Source organism: Gossypium arboreum, chromosome 3 (assembly GCF_025698485.1).
Source record: "Gossypium arboreum isolate Shixiya-1 chromosome 3, ASM2569848v2, whole genome shotgun sequence".
Taxonomy (NCBI): Eukaryota; Viridiplantae; Streptophyta; class Magnoliopsida; order Malvales; family Malvaceae; genus Gossypium; species Gossypium arboreum.
The window spans coordinates 37,343,847-37,364,520 of record NC_069072.1 but is presented as its reverse complement, the minus strand read 5'-3'; the positions used below and the strand labels follow the sequence as shown (position 1 = coordinate 37,364,520).

The following is a 20,674-nucleotide window of genomic DNA, read 5'->3' as shown; positions in this document are numbered from 1 at the left end:
TCTACAAGAGGCTACGAATATGATGTATGTCAAGACTCAAGATACCGTAGTTTCTGATTATTCATGTTGGTTTTATTGGTGAATATTACGTTGAATTTTAACATGTTAATACCATACTCGAGTCTAAATATTGTGTGCATTTGTAGAATCATATTATTTTAATATGATTAAAGGAAGTTATCATTGCCTATTCTTCTCAAAGCCTCAGTCAATTCACAAAATTTTAATAGAAAATATTCAGATTCCTTAGCTTAATTTCAATAAATAAGAGAAAAGAAAAGGACCATATTCTTTAACTTTTATTTCTATTTGTCTCACAAAACACAACTATTTGTTCATTGTGCGGCTCTTAAATTGTCATATGTCGTTCTTGTATGTACAACTACCTTTTTGTAATTTTTTTTCTTGCAGTAAAGAGAAAAGTTGTTATACATTTGCATTCCTGTAATTTACATTTTCTTCAGGTAATGCACTGACTGAATCAATCTGTTACAGATACACTAACTGTTTTCTAATGGAATATTATGTCCACTGCTTCCACTAGGTATGCTACTTTTCATTTCTCCTTGGGTTAACTAAAATATCATATACAAAAGTGATATACATTAGCCTCCTGTTGTTGACATTGTCTCGCAGCAGTTGAACCAGGTGAATTTGCTACAAAATATGATTCACCTTGCTGTTCCGATTCACCCTGTGAGACCTAGGAAATTTAAAACAAAAATCATAATTTGCATTCAATAATTTGAAAAAGGGGGCATTTCAATAACCAGCAGCACTAGCACATATAAAACACATAACAATGAAGTAGAATAAAACTTGAATATAGTTAACAATGGATGAGTGAGTGGAAAGGAGACAAACAAAAGGCAAACATCTTACATGAGGAGCATTTCGGTCTTTTAGTTTTAGAAGGATCTTTTTCTTCACAAAATCGGCAGAAAAAGTGATTCCAGTTACATGACCATCAATGCCACGGACTGCAATTTAACTAATTAAACAAAAATATGCGGGTAAATAAATGAAAAAGATAAGTTAAACACCAAAACAACATGCAACCCAAGTATTTTCATATATCACCAACTTCAAGTCAAATGAAATAAGATAATCCAAGTACTAAGCAGATAAAACTAATAACATAGAAATATAATTTAAAGAAAACAAAAGTTACTAACCAATTAGCTTTAAACCAAAACTTACCCAAGACCAAAAAAAAAAAAAGATTGCAAGGTAATTCAGCACAAAATCAACAGTAAGAAAGAATAATCTGTAAAATCAACAAAGTGAAAACAATTTCATTCATAGATGCTCATGTAAACTCATGAGCATGAGCATACAAACAGCTAATATTTGTCGACTTGCACCTCTATTTGCACGGTCACCAATCTTAGATTTTCATCGGGCCCTTGATTTGAACTAATAGGCCAGAAGGTTAAAGTAATAAAACTGAAGCAAATGTTATATTGTGAGACCAAAGACACAATGAATGTAGTTAAGCTATGGTTAGTTGGTATAAAACTGAGCAAGTATAAGAGGGTGTAAATTGATATTTTCCACTAATTTCAACGGAGTATAGTTCAAATGCTGCTAAGCTACCTCTAACAAGATACTATGATACAAGCAAACACTGCACATGATTCGGTAAGCAGAAAACTCTCAACAGTTTGTATTCTACTTAGCTTATTGTACAACTTGCTAAACTTTGAAAATTGGAATTTATATAGGAAAGGGAGAACAAAAACAGTAAACAAACAGAGAGAAAAGAACAAACAATTTGCCAGACCTCACAAAGAAAATCACAATATTCAATCTAGAAAATTAACTAACCCCTTTTACACCCTCATGATGCTTTGTCCATCAGTTGAATCAATTTCAATTATGAGATGTCAACCGACACACAAACAATTTTAGAAAGCAAAAGAAAATATCAAGAATTTTAATTTAGGGTTTTCATTAAACAATAAAAAATCTAATCTTTTGTTTTTCAATATTGAATAAAAGAGATAGAGGAATGCAAAGAAGACATATTTGAACCCTCCATTGAATCCATCCTTATGAAGCAGTCAATTTGATTTCAACTATTTTGATCTTAATAATGGTTTTTCCAGTCAAATTAAAAAAAAAACCATTGAAAAAAGAAGAGACGGAAGAAAAATAAAAAAAAGGAGATGAACAGTTTTTTTTAGTTACGGTTTAGGTTTAAAATTTTTAATTGATTAATTTTTAATTAAAAATCTATTTTCATCCCATTTAGAAATCCAAGTTGGCACCCAAAATCTAGTTGGATTGCCACGTAGGATTACCATTAGAGAGATAACGGAACTTAACAGTAGAATGATCACTTCGTAACAAAATAATAACATAAGTGACTAAAATGTAACATTTTAAACATAAGTGACTAAAATGTAACCTGAGGCAAACAAAAGTGACTATTTTTATAGATTACCCTAAAAAATATTAAGCTTATTTAAAATGTACAACTTAAATTTTAATATTTAAAGTCCAACCTCAACCTAACTCATTTTCAAATTTATAATATTTTTCTTTCCTTATATATATATATATATATATATATTAAATAATTTATATCTTATAAAAATTAAATATGCTATGCTATCATATGAATATTAAAAGATATGTTGAGTTATTTATATTTAGGAATTTAATAAAAGAAAAAATTAGATAATAATAATAAAAAATTTACGTATAATTAACTACCAACAAATATTGGGTGTAGTGTTAAAGGCATTGTACTCGGGGAAAAGTTAAAAATTTGCATTAGGGGAGGTAGAGATAAAGCATAGATTTTGGAGGCTCAAATTGCAATTTATCATTATCCTAACTTGAATCTTATAAATTTTAAAGGGACTAAAATACATATTTACCGTTTTGGTTGGGGGACAAAGCCACTAACTAGTCTCTTATCTATGACCCTAATTATATTTTTAAGTGGAGAACCATATTTAAACCTTAGAAATGACATTGTTGAAAAGAATAATTATAGACCTTGAATATGAAAAGTAAAACAAAGGTAAAGAACACTAAAAGATGTATATATAAATATGTATAATTACTAAAAATATTTAAAATAAAATATTTATGAATTTAAAAGTACACAGTCCTAATGAGCTTAAAATTAGTTAGGTGCAAATTTAAAATTTAAAATTTAATTTATTTTATTTCGACTTATATCAAATTTAAACAATTATATATTACAATGATAAATCTAATCTAAACCCAACGTTAAGCCTATTTACTATATGAAACTCAATTTTGTAAAATAAATACTAATTTTATTATGTTATAGGGCGGTTGGTTCGTCTAATGTAATATTACGACTCTTAATGTTACAAATGAGATTTCGTGTTTAGATTTCAATATTCTAATTATCCAATAATTTCACATTACAATTATCTTATAATATAATGTGTAATCTCATTATAGCACATTCTTTAAATAATCTTAAATTACGAACATAATATTAAAATTTGGTCTAATTTATTATTTGTTTTATTATTCTAATTAAAAACAAAACATGTTATACCTTAACAATTATAAATCAAACACCTCAAAAAATTTTATTTGACACGTGATATAGTTTTGGGAATTACTCATGAAAATTTTTACTTAACTACCTAGTAGTATTACTCTCTAAGTATCTATCAGATCCTTTTTAATTGTTCTCCCTTTTTTATTGGACGCGGAAAGGAAGTCACATCGGTTTTTGGAACGACTTCATTTTATTTCTAATATATTTATTCATTTATTTACAAAATTAATATAACTATATGAGTGTGCTGATAAATTTTAATAAAAAATACCATGTCAATAATTAAAATATAAGTTTAGAACGGAAAATATAGAGAAAAACAATTTTAACTTTTGAAATATATGAATAATTTCAATACTTTTTATCAAATCTCTAACTTTTATTGGAGTACAAATACTAATAACACATGTTGACCTTAATTTTTTACTTAAAACATGCTTTGCATTTTGTTTATTTAAAAGAAATATATATTTGTTAAATACAAAATTTCAAGATTACATTTTACCTTACGTTTAAAAAAAGGATTATTTTGTTTGGAACAACTAATTATTGTTGTACAATCAAATAACTTTGTATATTATAATTTCTATAAATAGATATCATAAACTTTGGGTGGATAGAGATTATAATATTAAATCCAATTTACGTGACGGCAAAGTGTTACACACATCTTACAGTCATCTCCATTATATAATTCCACCCAAAATAATAATAACTAAGAAAACAACAAATAACATTGGAAAGGTAAAACCTTGTTTTAGAATCACTAGCCAATTATCTTTTGTCACGTAAGCTAATTTATTGTTTTGTGTATTTTGTGGATTAGGTAATTTCATAGAGTAAATTTCTCAAAAATATCTATTTTTAAAAGAAAATTATCGCATTAGATCGATTTTTAGAAGAATTATAGGATTAGGCCGAAAACACAAAAATGCTTCTAGCTAGAAGTGTTTTCAGCGAATTTGTAAGAAAACGCTTCCAACTGAATGCGCTTTCTGCCACATCCATTGAAAATGCTTCCAACTAAAAGCATTTCCTTCTGAATTTAGGGTTTTTTTAGGGCAAGGGTTTTGGTTTTTGTTAAAATAGGATTAAGATTAGGGTTAGGGTTTTGTAGGTTTTAATATTTTATATTTTAAGGGTTTAGAGTTTTTTTATCAGAGAATATAGTGCGGTTGGCTTTTAACCCGAACATACAATTGGTAGAGCTGCATGGAAGAATTAGGTGAAAGTTCATCAGATCCAACCAGGTGAAAGTATCGTCATTGCAATATCGATTTTGTGCTTCAGTCGACCTTGTCAAATATGACGCTTTCAATATTAAAGGTGCAAAGGGGTTAGAGACGATGGTGCTGATGCATATTGCTAGTGGATCATGTAACACCTCTAACTCGTATCCATCGCTGGATTAGAGTTACGAGGCATTACTGAACATAAGTACAGTTTTGAACATTCTCATTTGCTAACACAAGCCATATTCATAAATATATATAAACATATTTATACTTATTAAATATACAATTTACTAACAAAACATATCTAATACTTATTCAATATCAAACTTCATCATTTATACCTATTTTACCAACCACATAAGCATCATATACACATATACACTTCCATTACAAACCAAATCATAATGACAAACATCATTTAATTACACATACATACACATGTTCATATATATAATCAACAACTTACTCGATTGTTAAGCCAAATTACAAAACCTTTACAAGATATAATATGTCTTAAATAACCTTTACCATATTAGAACTATATATATATATATATATATATATATATATATATATATATATATATATATATATATATATCATCAATGCCTGTGACACACTTAACACCTATACCACACTTATCAATCAATTTCATCTATATACTTTATCTATATACAATTAAAACCGAATCATATAATTATACTTATGAAAATTTATATACACCATGACCAACTTATCAACCATAATCAAACCATTTCCAAAACATATACTACAAATCACATATACCATTCATTCATAGTATATAACATTATAACTACATCTATTAACCATTAATACCACATATAAATCAAACCACAAGTTCACTTCATATCATTTATGGCATTTATATATATATATATACCTTGACCGAACTTCATCACCTTTAGCACTTATATTTTTATCACCTAAATTAATCACATAACCAAATCATTAAGATCATATTCAATTCACTCCATCATCATTCACACATAGCACACTTAAATATTATACCCGAAATAACATAAATTCATAAATCAACTTAGCTATTTTTGCATGGCTTTAGTTATACATAACTATAATTCAACATTTCATAATAAAACACATTTCAACCTATACATGCCATAATTTAAGTTCAATAATTTAAATACCAAAGCTGCAGATAGTGTGGTGAACTTTGCTGACGATCCCCGAGCTTGTAACTTGAATCCAAAATCTATAAAACAGAAACACATATATATACACAGAGTAAGCATTTATAGGTTAGTAAGTCATAAGCAAATATCAACTCAATAATATATTCAACTCCTTAAAATTTAAAATAAACTAATTTATTATATCAATGTCATAATTAATTTCAACTTAATCAATCCATAACCACACATGTTTAACATAACTATCACCTTGGTCGAAGACTTATAAGGTTAACAATTTACAAATTTTCATTCAACTTTCAAAGCCAAATATCATTATATATTCAAATATCTTCCACATATTACATAAGCTCACTAAACAAAATTTAACTTCATATACCAACATCACTCATCTGGCCAAATATACAAGATCCAATATAACATCACATATGTACATTCCTATATGGCTGAATATACAAGATCATTTAGCTCAGTTTACTTACTCAATTACCACATCAACATGAAGTCTTATAGGCATAGGCTTGAAAATAAATCACCGGCATAAAACCTACTAGGCATAAGCCTAAATCACATACCGGCACAAGGCCTGCTAAACTCAAAGTCTAATTTTATTCACCGGCAATAAGCCTACTAGGCATAAAGCCCGATTAAATTCACCAGCACAAGACTTGCTAGGCTCATAGCCTGAATATCATTATTATAAAGCTATCTCATAAAAAATTCATATATCGAACATTTCAAATATTCCACATAATTCATACTGTCTTCCAAATATTATAACTCAATCGAGTCAAACTCAAATGCATTATCTCTATGCTTTATCACATTCGGCTAACTATACCATAAACCCATAAATACCAAATCTACATATTAAACTATGTTACATTCAAAATTAACGATGTCTAATTGTTTAAAGACTTACCTCAAATATCGACAAACGATGTAAATCGACTATTCGACCTTTTTTGCTTTTCCCCGATCCAAGTCTGATTTCTTTTGTTCTTGATCTATATAATTTCAAATTAATCTCATCCAAACACAATTTCATTCAATTTAATCCAACAACACAAAAATGGGAAAATTACCATTTTACCCCCGATATTTCATATTTTTTACAAATTAGTCCTAATTGCATAAAACACAAAACAAGCAAAATTTGCTCATACTATACTTAGGCCAAATACTCCCCATACCAAAACAAGTCCTCACATTTCGTTTATTTTTCATTTTAGTCCTTCAATTTATTATTTTTGCAATTTAGTCATAATTATTCAAAATCTTCAAAAACTCCAATACAAAACATGTTAATCTAAAACATATTTTTGATATTTCATCATCAAACATCACAAAACACAAATATTCATCAATGGCATAACTCAAAATATGCATCAAAATCAAAAATTTAAGCATGGGTCGGATAGTACTCGAAGCAACGATCTCAAAAACGTAAAAATTATCAAAAACTAAAGTAAAAACATACCTTGATTTAGCTTGAGAAGTAGCCGAATGTTCAAAGCTTTATAAACCTATATTTTCTTTAAGTTTCGGTCATAAGAAATAAAATGAAGAATATGGATTTAATTATTATATGTTTTATTATATACATATTATTACATAATTTACATATTTAACCCTATGTAAAAAATATAAAACCATTTTAAATGCATGGTCACAACCGTCCATGATATTTAACTAAGGTAAAATTACATTTTAAATACCTCCATTTACAAATACATATTCATTTTAGCCCTTTTACAATTAATCGTCAAATTTTTATTTTACGCGATTAAGCCCTTTTATTTAATCGGACACTCAAACAAAAAAATTAAATTACGAAAATTTCACAGGCACAAATTCACAAAAAATAAACACAGAAAATAATTTTAAAATATTTTTTGACTCGGATTCGTAGTCCCAAAACCACCGTTCTGATTAGGGTCTAAATCAGGTTGTTACAGATCATCAATACTCGAGTTATATGCGAAGTATGAAAACACTAATGAAGGCACTCAGAGGTCGACATATGTTTCAGTTCGAGAGTTCGGAACGAAAGAACAAGTCAAGAGTCCAACAATACAGTTGTGCGGTGGGTTTACTACTTTGTTAGAAAGTTTCCATTATAATATTCCAGAATCATCAATGAGAAGACACTCATCGATTTCAGCCCTAAATTTCAATCAAGATAGGAAGAACATCTAGTAGTTAGGGTTTGGCAGTAATACGGAATACTAGACATTAACATGATACTTAGTGGTTTTGATTTGAACTCCAATCAGCCGATGTTCAACGCTGGGCACTTATAAAGGAATGACACCAAGTTTCAGTGGTTGGCAATCAACATGTAATTTTGGTTCTTTCAACAACTATACAAGAAGAGATGATGTATTCCCTGTGACGTCCACTAGCAAGGGGACATCCAACCCTAGAGATATTGGTGGGGTTGAGAATAAAGAGGGCACTAAATTTGATGCCAATCTAATCTTGGAGCCCAAGGCCGATGGTTTGAAAATTGTATTATTTTCTGAACCAAAGTCGGTTCCAACTAAACTAGAAGATGAAGGTTCAAATGGTAAAGGTCCGAGCGAAGATGCCGAAAAAGATTCGCTGTTCAGGGCATACTCATCTCCGATCTACATGCATAATGTGGACCTATCAGTAGAATATGGGTTGGAGTTTGTAGAATTCCCACATAGAAGACCAAGCCATGCAAGTTATTTGTTGGATTTGTGTGATTTAAAAGTGGGAAGGAATTTTCCTTCAAAGATGGTTTTGTCACTACAATAAAATAATGTAACATAAAGAACAGGGTAAACTTCCATGTTGTTAAATGCTGATTTGACAAGTTCGAGGTCGAATGCACAATGCGATATAGCAGATGTGTATGGAAAATCATGGCTTATGTTAAGAAGAAAATGGGGTTTTGGATCATAAAAAAATATGCCGCTCTACACATATGTGTTGCCGCGAGTACTTCTTCAAGACTGTCTTAAATCTGAGGTGTTGAATTCCTAATTTTAACGTACTCGTGTTGTTGCAGGTATTTCATGGGACCATCTAAAATTAGATTTGGAGATGATCGAGAACATAATACTACTTATGGTGAAAGAGAGTCTTAAGATCACAGTGCCGGTTTTTATTGTAAATATTTGTAGCCAATTCGATTACACGCCATCATACTGCAAGGCGTGGATTGTAAACAAGAATGCATTGGAGAATATGCATAATGGGTGGGACATATCGTACAATGATTTGTGGTAGTGGTGTCAAGTACTGGATAATTATGTTCCAGTTTGCGTAATTGATTTAGAAATGATGACTGCATATTAAAACAATCGATTGCTCTACGGATGCCAAGTGTTCTATTGTTTCTTCTGGACATTCAAGCAATGTCAACAGGCATTCCAGTACTCTAAGCAACTGATACAGATCAACAGTACATTTATGTACGGGAGATATACACATTGGTTGTTATTGGCTGTGGCACATGAGGGCAATCGAAAAATCCTACAAATTACCTTTGGAATAATGCCGGGAGAAGACGATTGGGATTTCTTCCTGTCTAGGTTGAAGAGGCATGCTTACCTTCAACCCGATATATGCGTCATCTTCAACAATGGACCTAGAATATTGGCTGCAATTGAACGACAAGGAAGCCTTTAAGACCGCACACACCACAGGTATTATTTAAGACATGTTGTGGTGAACTACCATAGACAACACAAATTTGAAGCTCAACGCGCACAAGTGATTACATGGGTATGTATTCACCACTATTTAAATGTTTGATATTTAACCAGTCATCAGATGTTGGGCATTATGGATAAATTATTCACTTTTCTAGACAGGGTACGAGCTTATCAAACATCGTTTCCATGAAATGCTGGAAAACTTACGAGCCATTAACAGTGCTGGAGTGAGGTACCTCTCTAACATACCCTTCGATAAATGGATACAATTGTATGACAGGAGTCTATGATATGAGCACATGACGACAAACCTGGCAGAATGCATCAATTTCATATTGAATAGAACACGTCATTTGCTGATAACCATGGTTTTTGAAGAAACATATTTTTGTTTGGCTGAACTTTTTCCAAAGTGAGCAAAAAAAATATGTTGGACAGATAAAAGGTAGCAACGTTTGAAATGATGACGTTATGAAATAAATTAGGAAGGCTACAACACGACTGAACTTTATGTATCTAGTGTGTCACTCGCGCGAAGACCTATTATTTTAAGTTACAGAGTTCGATAGACCCAACCAAGGTATTGTCGGGGGAGTGTATCGTGTACACTTGTGACAACAGACCTGCAGTTGTGGGAGATTTGGCACACTTCATTTTCTACACGCTCATACAATTGCAACATGTAGCAATGTATGTTTGGACCACACGAGCTTTGTGGACGAAGGTGGTGGTCTAAAAATAAAACCTGGCATCGATGTAGAAATAGAAAAATGTGGTGCAAAATGTGTTACTTGTGTAAAAATGACGGGGTTACTAAAAGCACCAGAATGAGTTGAGCCATACTGACCCACCTCGATAGTTGCTCTAGACTTTGGATGCCTAAGTGGCCGTTATGGCTTCCTCGTATAACGTTGCCTACCCCTATCCTCTTTCGCTAATAGATATGGCTTGCTATGGTGTCTAAACCATGGCATGTACTCCAGATCGCAGGCTAACTCTAAAGCGATAATAGCTTTACGAGTAGGTAAAAGGTCGTACCTATTGTTCCAAAGGTTGATATATTTCACATGGAATATAGGCCAATTTTCATCCGTTGTCCCCTATAAGTTGATATGGTGCAAATCTTCAATGTCTTGGGGTGTCAACGAAATCATTTGCCTAAATCTGAACTATTCTATAATTTTATATGATTCGTGCGTCTCTACTGTACCGTACACTACCAATGACACATTCACGTGCTAAATGTTGAGGTTCACCAAGAATTCCAACGAGATGCATTCTTGAATTCTCAAATCAGAGTATGTCATCCATTCAAACTATATTAAAATAATAAAAATTTTAATTATATATACTATTAATTTTTAAATCAACTACGTTAATATTAAATAATTCAAATCTAAAAAATACATACCCCCGCTTCCGATCGTTGATCTAAAAGAAGCAGTATATCTTGAAGATCTTGCAATAGTCACATGTAACTCGACCCATGGTTCCACCTATTGAAATAATATGTTAACACAATAATTTAAAATTTAAATAATTTTATTATGGTAAATATATTATCTAATGAATTTTACCTTGTTATGAGTGGGAATGTATAAGGGTAGTCTGCTCGATGACATAAAAATGACAATCGGTACCACGTCCATGATTGTTGTAGTAGCATACAACTATTGATTTTAATTTCTATGGTTTCGTCGCCCGACACATCTCTCGGTACAACGTTGCCAACACGGCTGATCCCCAACTAAGTTTACTAGCTTCTCAAAAGTCCAGCTTAAATGGACAAGATTCGTGATTTATCGAGTATTAGGAGACCCTTGGTGATCATAAGAATGTACGCCCAAGCGTGTTGTTCTCTTTGGACTACACTTGATTCCGCATCGAACCCACCAAAATTTCTTTTCAACCATTTCATATCTATCTGGGCTCCATAAATTGTGTCTGGAACCTTCCCCAAAAATTGCTCGCATACATCTCTCCAATCTACTGCAACAACTGACCCAGTCATTATTGCCTCATCCACTAGTAACTCGAGCTGTAATTGCATGTCCTTGAGTATGATAGTGCACTCGCTGCATGGAAGATGGAATGTATGCGTCTCGAGTCTCCACCTTTCCACCAATGCGCTTACAAGTGTGCGGTCCAATCTACACCCCTACCCATACTGGCCACGTGCAAAAATATTGCATCTCTCAAGTATGGTTCAATTAAGGATGATGCAGAAGTGGGTAGATTATGAATATATATCTTCAAAATTTGATCTTCCAACTATATATAAAAAAACATACAAAATATTAAATTTTAGTATAACAAGAAAATATTTAAATTAAACTAGATTAAACATAATAAAAACAAATTCTTACCATTTGCAATTGATCGATTGAAATGTGCTTGTCATCCAAATGAATTAAAGATATTTTTCATTACTAATTTTGAAAAATAAAAATAAATTGTAATAGAAAAATAATTAAAAAACCTTAATACAATTTTAATAAAAGAGAGAGAGAGAGAGAGTTGAGAGAGGAATAAAATTGAGTGAGAAGTTAAAATAGAATTGAGAGAAATTTGAGAGAGAGTTGAGATTGAATTGAAAAAAATAAAAAAATTAGAAATTTATATAGAAAAAATAGCCGTTAGTTGAGAGGGGGTTCAACACCTATTTAAATAGTCGTTGGGGTGGGAGGGAGTCGTGGGAAGGATAACAGCTGTGGAAATTTCGATCTAGTCTCATAAATTTTCCAAGAACCAACCTAATTCGATAATTTTTTAAAAATTTTGACATTTTTAAATATTTCACCCTATTTGAGATGCTGTAACTAAAATTATAGGAATTTAAAACATATTTTAAATATGATAAATTGTAGAAATATACCATATTTGAGTTTTTTAGGTTACACGTAAATTTAGTATAATATAATCACAATCGCAATATAATATTTGAATAATTACAATTATGTCAATCATTATAATGTATAATAGGATTGATAATCATAATATATTTGGACAAGGTTCGAGTAATAAAATTTAAATCAAAATAAATTTAGATTTAAATTCACACATTATAGTTTCCTATGTAGGTAGATTTTTAAAAATTAATAGTAATTCTTTTATACGTGTATGAAAAACATATTTAGAATATAGGTGTGTGTTTAAGAAAAGTCTAATAAACAATAAAATTTATGGTTTGAAATTAATAATGACAACATATACATAATAAGTAAAAAATTAAGATAAATCATGTTAGCTTAAATCGTTAGTAGATTTAAATTAGTCGAAACATGTGACTAAAAATATTAATTGAATATTTTTTATACAATACCGAATCTTTAAATAAAAGATAAAATACACTTAAACATGATCAAACACATAAGTCCGAGGTCAATGAACTAAAATTCAATTGACAAAATAAATATTATTTTAAATAAAAGATTAAATACCTTTAATTTTATATTTATTAGAATAACTTTATTTTCTCTTGATTTAATGTGATAATTTAAATTAAATTTCTAACATATACTTCATTCAACAACTTAATTAAAATTTTATGAGAGATGGAAATAAGTATATAATATTTTAAGTAATGGACCATCCTCCTCCTTTCCCACTTGCTGCCCTTTAAATAAATATATATTTTAAGATAATTCAGATCCTCCAATCATCTCAACAAAAACAAAAAAAAGTTGAAGCCTGCAAAAAAAAAGACCCATGTTTTCTTGCTCTTTTCTCACTCTAAATTTCTCTGGCTTTATTAAATGATAATTTAGACAACAATGGCGCATCATGGTTAACGTCACACTGTTTTTAAGAAATTTAAGGCCTCTCTTCCCTCGCAACTTGCAGAGGTCTCTCTCTCAAGTCCTCAGCATGATCTCTCATTTTTATCCGTTTTGGCTTTCTCTTTTCAACCCTTTCTTCCCATCCTCTTTATCCTCTCTCTCTGCAACCTTACCTCTCCTCCCATTTCCCTCACCATGCCAGGCAACCAAGAAGTTAGTATTGCATTTTTTCTTATATTATTTTATATTGTCCTTTTGAAGGAAGCTTACCCTACTGATATATAAAAACTCTTGATCCAGGTTATGTGGCCCAGATTAGTGGCTAACAAGATCCTCAGAAAGAGATTAGGAAGCAACAATTTCGTCGCTGATTTCCCATGCAACAAAGAAATTCCAAGCTTAGATCGTCCATCGTTGAGTCCCAACAGTATATTTAGTCACCACAAGGATACCCATAACTACAGGTATTTAACTCATTATATTGTTCTCTTCTCCCTCATTTTAATAATAAGCATGTCTCTAATTTTCTTTCGTAATTTTCCTCCCAAGGATTTTCGTTAGTACATGGAATGTTGGAGGGGTTGCACCACCTGAAGATTTGGATATAGAGGATTTGTTAGATACTGGCAACACCTCCTGCGAAATCTACGTTCTTGGGTAATCAAGTACACCATAATTATTGTTAGTTCTTTTCTTTCTTAGTTTTTGCTAGAGAATCAAACAATGATGATTGATATTAAAAATCATTGTGGTGGTACGCGTCTTGGTTTTCTTGTTTCCAGTTTTCAAGAAATTGTACCCCTTAGCGCCTCCAACGTGTTAGGATCTGAAAATAGCAAGGTTGCCATGAAATGGAATTCCCTAATTAGACGAGCCTTGAACAACAAGAAGAAACCACACTGCCTAGACAAAATCCAACATTCCAATGAAGAGCAAAACAAGAACATCCCAGGGCAAGACTTTCGGTGTATTATAAGTAAGCAAATGGTCGGGATTCTAATCACAGTTTGGGTTCGAAGCTATCTTTGTCCTTATATCCGGTATCCTAGTGTCTCGTGTATAGGCTGTGGAATCATGGGCTGCCTAGGAAATAAGGTGATCATTCTCAACATGTATGCTTACTGTCAAACAAATAATGAACTCTAATCTCTATGTACCTAGTGATAACCAAGTGTCAAGATACAACTAGTTTTGATATATATATAATTAATGAAATTTTAATTAAGAAGCTTATTAATTATCTCTTCTTCTTCCTCTTTATTTCGTTTGGTTGCAGGGTTCGGTATCAGTTAGATTTCGACTACATGAAACAAGCTTCTGCTTTGTGTGCAGTCATCTAGCTTCTGGGGGTAGACAAGGAGATGAGAAGCTTAGGAACTCCAATGTTTCTGAAATATTTTCCAGAACAAGTTTCCCTAGAGGCCCTTCACTTGATTTACCAAGAAAGATTCTAGACCATGAGTATGTAAAATTAATTACTTCATTACTCATTGATTAATCCTCTATCATGAAAACAAGACATGAACATCCAATAAATTATAAACCCTAAACATTATTATTTGGTTACCGGTTTCAAACTTTGAATCTTTCTTGTTTGGATTTGAAGCCGCCAAAGATAAAAGATTGTTGTTTTTTTTTTTATTTGTGACCTTCGGCATATAGGGTTCCAATAAATTAAATTAGTGTAGTTGTTAAAATGCAAGTTTTAATCTGGTGGGCTAATTAATATAATTTCGTTACTGGTAAACCGTCTTTTTATTATCCAATCCATTTATTTTATGATAAAGTTGACTTGTTAATCAAGTTAAAAAATTACTTTTTAGACTAATAATGAACAGAAAGATTAAAATAAATCTATTATGGAAATATTTTGGTGATATCAGCTGAATTAACCATTTCCATAATTGTCTTGCAGTCGGGTAATTTTCCTTGGAGATTTGAATTATAGAATTTCCCTAGCAGAATCAAATGTTCGACTCTTAGTGGATGAAAGAGATTGGAAATCCCTGCTGGAAAATGACCAGGTAATAACAAAAAGAAATTCGCATTTATTCTTCTTATTCCTTAATTCTCATTCTAAACTTATGTTTATTAAAATGAAGCTACGGATGGAGCTGATGAATGGCCAATTCGAAGGCTGGAATGAAGGATCAATTCAATTCGCTCCTACATATAAATACCGTCCCAATTCTGATGTATATTACGGATGCTTTCATCAAAGCAAAAAAGGCGAAAAGAAACGTGCCCCTGCATGGTAATCATGTACTTATCACTGTTCATTCATGTATGTATAACTCGGTCACACCTATGGTTTGGTTAAAGAGTTTCATGTTTTTGATTTGCAGGTGTGATAGAATAATATGGTATGGGAAAGGATTAAAGCAACATGAATATGACAGAGGGGAAGAAAATTTCTCGGATCATAGGCCAGTGAAAGCAATATTTACAGCTGAAGTTGGGGTTTTACATTCACTCAAACAATTTCAAAGCTTTTTTTTATCTGAAAGGTTTGATAGAATTACAAGCCAGACTGATGATTTTGTATGTAAAGGAAGATCAAGCTTCCAAATTTAATATATTAAACTGCTTTATCCTTTTTTCTTGTTTGATGCATGTTGAACTAGAGAGAAAAAGGGTGAAAGAAATTAATTAAAACCACTTAAGATATGATATAATTTCTTAATTCTGTGATAGTTTGCACCTTAAATTTGCTGATGATTGTACAGTGATTTTTGGAGGACTTATTTATCTATTTTATTTTATTTTTTTTGTATTTACTAATTAATAGAAAAGGTCCAAATCATCTCTTCTTTTCTTTTTTTCCCTTTTTTCATTAGATTATTGAAAAAGAAAATTAGGTTTTGTTTTGGTCCAGCAACTAGAATCCAACATTTTTGCTTCCAACCAGGTTGTAGCATGCTAATCTCCATGCAGTTTATGTTAATCATCTATTAATTTAATCAAAACTACCCTAATGATTAGAGTAGCTTAAGAATCAAATTGATGGGCAGATTTCAAGGTGATTATAATTTACAAAATTAGTCATCTTTCAAACCAATAAAATATTTGAAGAAAAAAAGGATTTGAAAGAACATAATATAAACTATGGGACAATAATTGAGTAGTTTGGACTATGGATGATTTGTGGGGAACAGTGAGAAAGCATAAGCCAAAACCAAATTAATTCTGCCTATTAATTGGACCATTTTTTTATTTAGATAATGATTTATAGTTTATAGAAATGTATAAATAAGATGTATTAGAAATGTGTAAATAAGATGTAGTTATGGTTTTAAAATAGGCAAGTGGTGCAATAATTTTGTGCCTCACTGTGTGTGTCATAGTACATATAAGTTCTCATTCAATGGTTGATACTGAAAATGAACCAATGAAATTATTTATTTCATAGCAATCAAAATCGTTGCACTAAAATATAGTTTAGTTGATAGCACCCCCTTTACTTTTTATGTCCCTGGAAAAATAAAATCGACTCGTATCGAGTAAGTTTAATACTATCATGTATCAAGTTATTTAGATACATAATACATAATAGATAAATATAAATTTTATTTTGATTAATTTACTTTCAGCATATATAATTTTTAAGATAAATTATATTAATAATCACTTAATTATTACTAAATTTTTATTTTAGTCACCAAATTATGAATAGTTATGAAATGGTCACTAATGTTATCATTTATATAGTCACTTATCCATTAATTCAAACTAATAGTGTTGTTCAATTTTATAGGCTTATTACCTAATATGGCGGCTAAATTAAAGATATATGTTGTTTTTTAAATTGGCCTTTTAGGCTGTTTTTTTTTTAAATTAAGAAAATTAGTCGTTTTTAGAGAGAGTGTATGAAAGCATGTCCAACTCTCTTCGGTCTTTTTTTTTTTTTTAAATTTGATAGGGTTAGAGTTAGGGTTTTTTAAATTTTGTTAGGGTTAAAGTTTTTTTTAGGAATTCAGGTTAAGGTTTTAGGGGTGAAACCGCAAAAGTTTATAGGTAGAATTGAGGGACCGATGATGCAATAATGCGTCTCAGAACACATATATTGCATATGTTATGCCAGGATAGGACCATTACCTCAAAAACCCATCCTATGAAAGTCATGTTTTGGAGTGACAGTGCTTGATACGATCACGGGTCGAAGTTTAAGTGGAGGTCCCAGTTGGCGGCTGTGATGCGGTCATGAGTTCGAATATAACCAGGGACCAGTTGATGGTCATCACGAGTTCACAAGTTCAAGCTTTTTGGATACCCACAAATGATGTTTTATATATATAATACATAAGATTGATGCCATAATCATAGGGAAAAACAAAGAGCTTTGTTGTGTAATTAACGTAATTTTTCTCTCTATTTCCAATTAGCTAATATATTTAACCTTCATTCTTATCCGAAAGCTGACATCGAACATGAACTTGCGTCGCGTCCCGAAAGGTTGTTTGAATTCCACTCGGATATGCTCCAATATGGATGTTCAGGTGAGGGACAATCAATAGAGGCTTTGTGAGTACTATAGAAACCCAAGGCATACAAAGGCAACATGTTCTGTATTGAAGGGTACATTGCGACCTCAACGTTGCTAGCATTCATTTTTTTACGATATAAAATTGATTACAATGCTTCCTTTTTTGTGTATACAAAAATTGTTCTTCTTTTTAACTTGCATTTTAGTTGTATTTGTCACTGTCTGCTAACATTTACGTAGTGTAAAAATTGCTACTTTAAGTATTACTTCAAGTACCAATTACAATTTCTTAGGGAATTGCTACTAGTTCGATAAAGGTGCCTATCCAAAGTTACATATTTCATATCAAATATTATATATGGAAATTTACATATAATTTCATTAGAATTTAACAAAGATTAAAATGAGTTACAATAGAAATATACAAAAAAAATATTATTTCTTTATTGTTGTCATTTATATTTACATGTAATAAGTAAATAAAAAATACATCACCGGCATCGTCGAGCCAAATTTGTGGCGCAGGGCAATGTCTAATGGGTACGTATAGGATTTCTATGCACAACTAGTTGTGCCGGCTCCTCCAGTTGATCGTGACCATGGTCTTCATCTCCACCAATGTCTTCATCTTCATCTCCACCCTTGGCTTCGTCTTCATCTTTGTCTCCATTGCCTTCCTCCGTGCTTGAGTATAGTGTCATCCTAGCCTCCCATTATGTATCCTCCACTCCACAAAAAGGTGGTTGCATTGGTGACCCACCATAAAAGGAAAAGGATACCCATATGAACCTACCATTAATGACTAGTTCGAAGAAGAAGAGTTTGTTTGATCTCTTATTTGATTAGATAGACCATGATAAAACAATGACGCGGTGGGTGTTTTTGACATTATCAGTGAATAACTGTATGATGTTAGAAAACCTGGATACATCGACATTGACTTGAACATTGATGACAGCATCAATGTCGCCATTAGCGACAGTACAGGAGCCGACATTTGGCTCGACGTTTGTGTTGGCATCGACGTCGAAATGGGGGCATAGAATGCTGGGGATGGAAGTACCGCAAAATATGTACCTACGAGAGGGGTAAAAGTAGGGCGCTGCAGTGGTGCATAGTGTGGTGCTTGTGAAAAAACACAGGGTTAGTGAAATGAATAAGAATAAGTGGAGTGAATTGATCGGGATGTGGCGTAGACATTGGTGACACTTGTTGGGTTGGATCTTGTAACACCCCATACCCAGCCTGGACGCCAGGCCGAATATCAAGATGCCACAACACCATCTCACATTGATTTCATTGTAATTATTAGAGTTGAAATACGTGTAGTTTCGTTTTACTTTAATTATTCTAGCATTTATGAGAAAATCAAGTCAAGCAAGCTTAGTTTAGCGTTTAATCATACTAACACAAGACAAACAAACATAAAATGTACATATCTCGTGCATAGGGACCACTTAGCAAATTTTTCCAAAAATGTTATGTAGGTATCGATACCACTTCTATGGTATCGATATTTTCTTTAACTGGTATCAATACCACCTGTAAAATCGATACAAAACTAGCATTCTATTTCTCGTCAAATTTCAAAACATCAAAAAATATTGGTACCTTTCACAAGGTATCAATAATTACACCACGAGTATCGGTACTCAGTGTAACACCTCTAACCCGTACTCGTCGTCGAAATAGGGTTACAGAGCATTACTGTAAAATCGTAACTTAAAACATTCAATTCCAAACATTTCATAAATCATAGCATAATTCAGTCAAACACATGCATATGGTCCCTTATTTAAGCCATTGAGGCCATTAATAAACACTTTAGAAATGATTTGGGATTAAATCAGAAACATTTAGAACTTTATGGAAAAAGATAGAAAATTTCACAATGCAGGGGTCACACAACCGTGTGCCTTACAGGGCTGAGACACACACCCGTGTCTCAAGCCGTGTAACTTTTGAAATAGGGAGACACGGTCATGTCCCAATCCGTGTCTGTGCTCGTGTAACCCTCTGAGTTGGGTCACACGGCCAAGCCACATGCCCGTGTGCCAGGCCATGTAATTCTCGAAATGGCCTCACACGCCTGTGTGCCAGGCCGTGTAACTGCCTGACTTGAAACACTTTGAAACCTATAGGGGACACACAGCAGTGTCGCATGGCCGTGTGTTACACACAGCTGAGGCACACGCCCGTGTCTTTGGCCATGTGGACAAGAAATAGGCCAATTTCAAGCTATTTCCTTCACCTTAAAAAAGCACGCACGTACAAGCCATTTGCACATACAATCAAGCCTTTAAAACATGCCTAAAAAATGCATAATAAGACCAATTTAATAGGTCATTTATCTATACAAGCAATATGCCCAAAAGACACCTCAATCACAACAACCAAACATACTTAAACATATGCATAATTTAGTTATTCATCACCCATACATTTCTAACCTATTTCTATACCAAAACTTACCATAATGGCCATATGCCAAATCACATTCAAACATACCAAGTTGGTCATTCAAAATATACCATCATTTGACCATTTCAACATCAACCATCAAAGCATCAAAATGCCAAAAATTCATCAACCATAATACCAAATTTACAAGCCAAACATCAAAATCTACTGAAATAGTCCCTAGATAGTGTGATAGGTCTCTGACAAGCTTCCAAACCAATCGTGACATCATTAGATTTTTGTCGTGACATGATATGATGAATAATATAATAGCATTTAAATCAAATACATTAAAATGCTATTTAAACATAC

The 20,674-nt window shown here is 32.0% G+C and overlaps 1 protein-coding gene across 1 annotated transcript; it reads left to right on the top strand.

The window, feature by feature from the left end:
• Positions 1–13,294: 13,294 nt before the first annotated feature.
• Positions 13,295–16,086, top strand: LOC108478738 (type IV inositol polyphosphate 5-phosphatase 9). Its single transcript, XM_017781205.2, has 8 exons — positions 13,295–13,632; positions 13,720–13,883; positions 13,969–14,076; positions 14,202–14,514; positions 14,696–14,880; positions 15,335–15,443; positions 15,522–15,673; positions 15,765–16,086. The coding sequence occupies exons 1-8, from the start codon at positions 13,615–13,617 to the stop codon at positions 15,991–15,993; spliced, it is 1,278 nt and encodes a 425-aa protein (XP_017636694.1). The 5' UTR covers positions 13,295–13,614; the 3' UTR covers positions 15,994–16,086.
• The last annotated feature ends 4,588 nt before the right edge of the window (positions 16,087–20,674 follow it).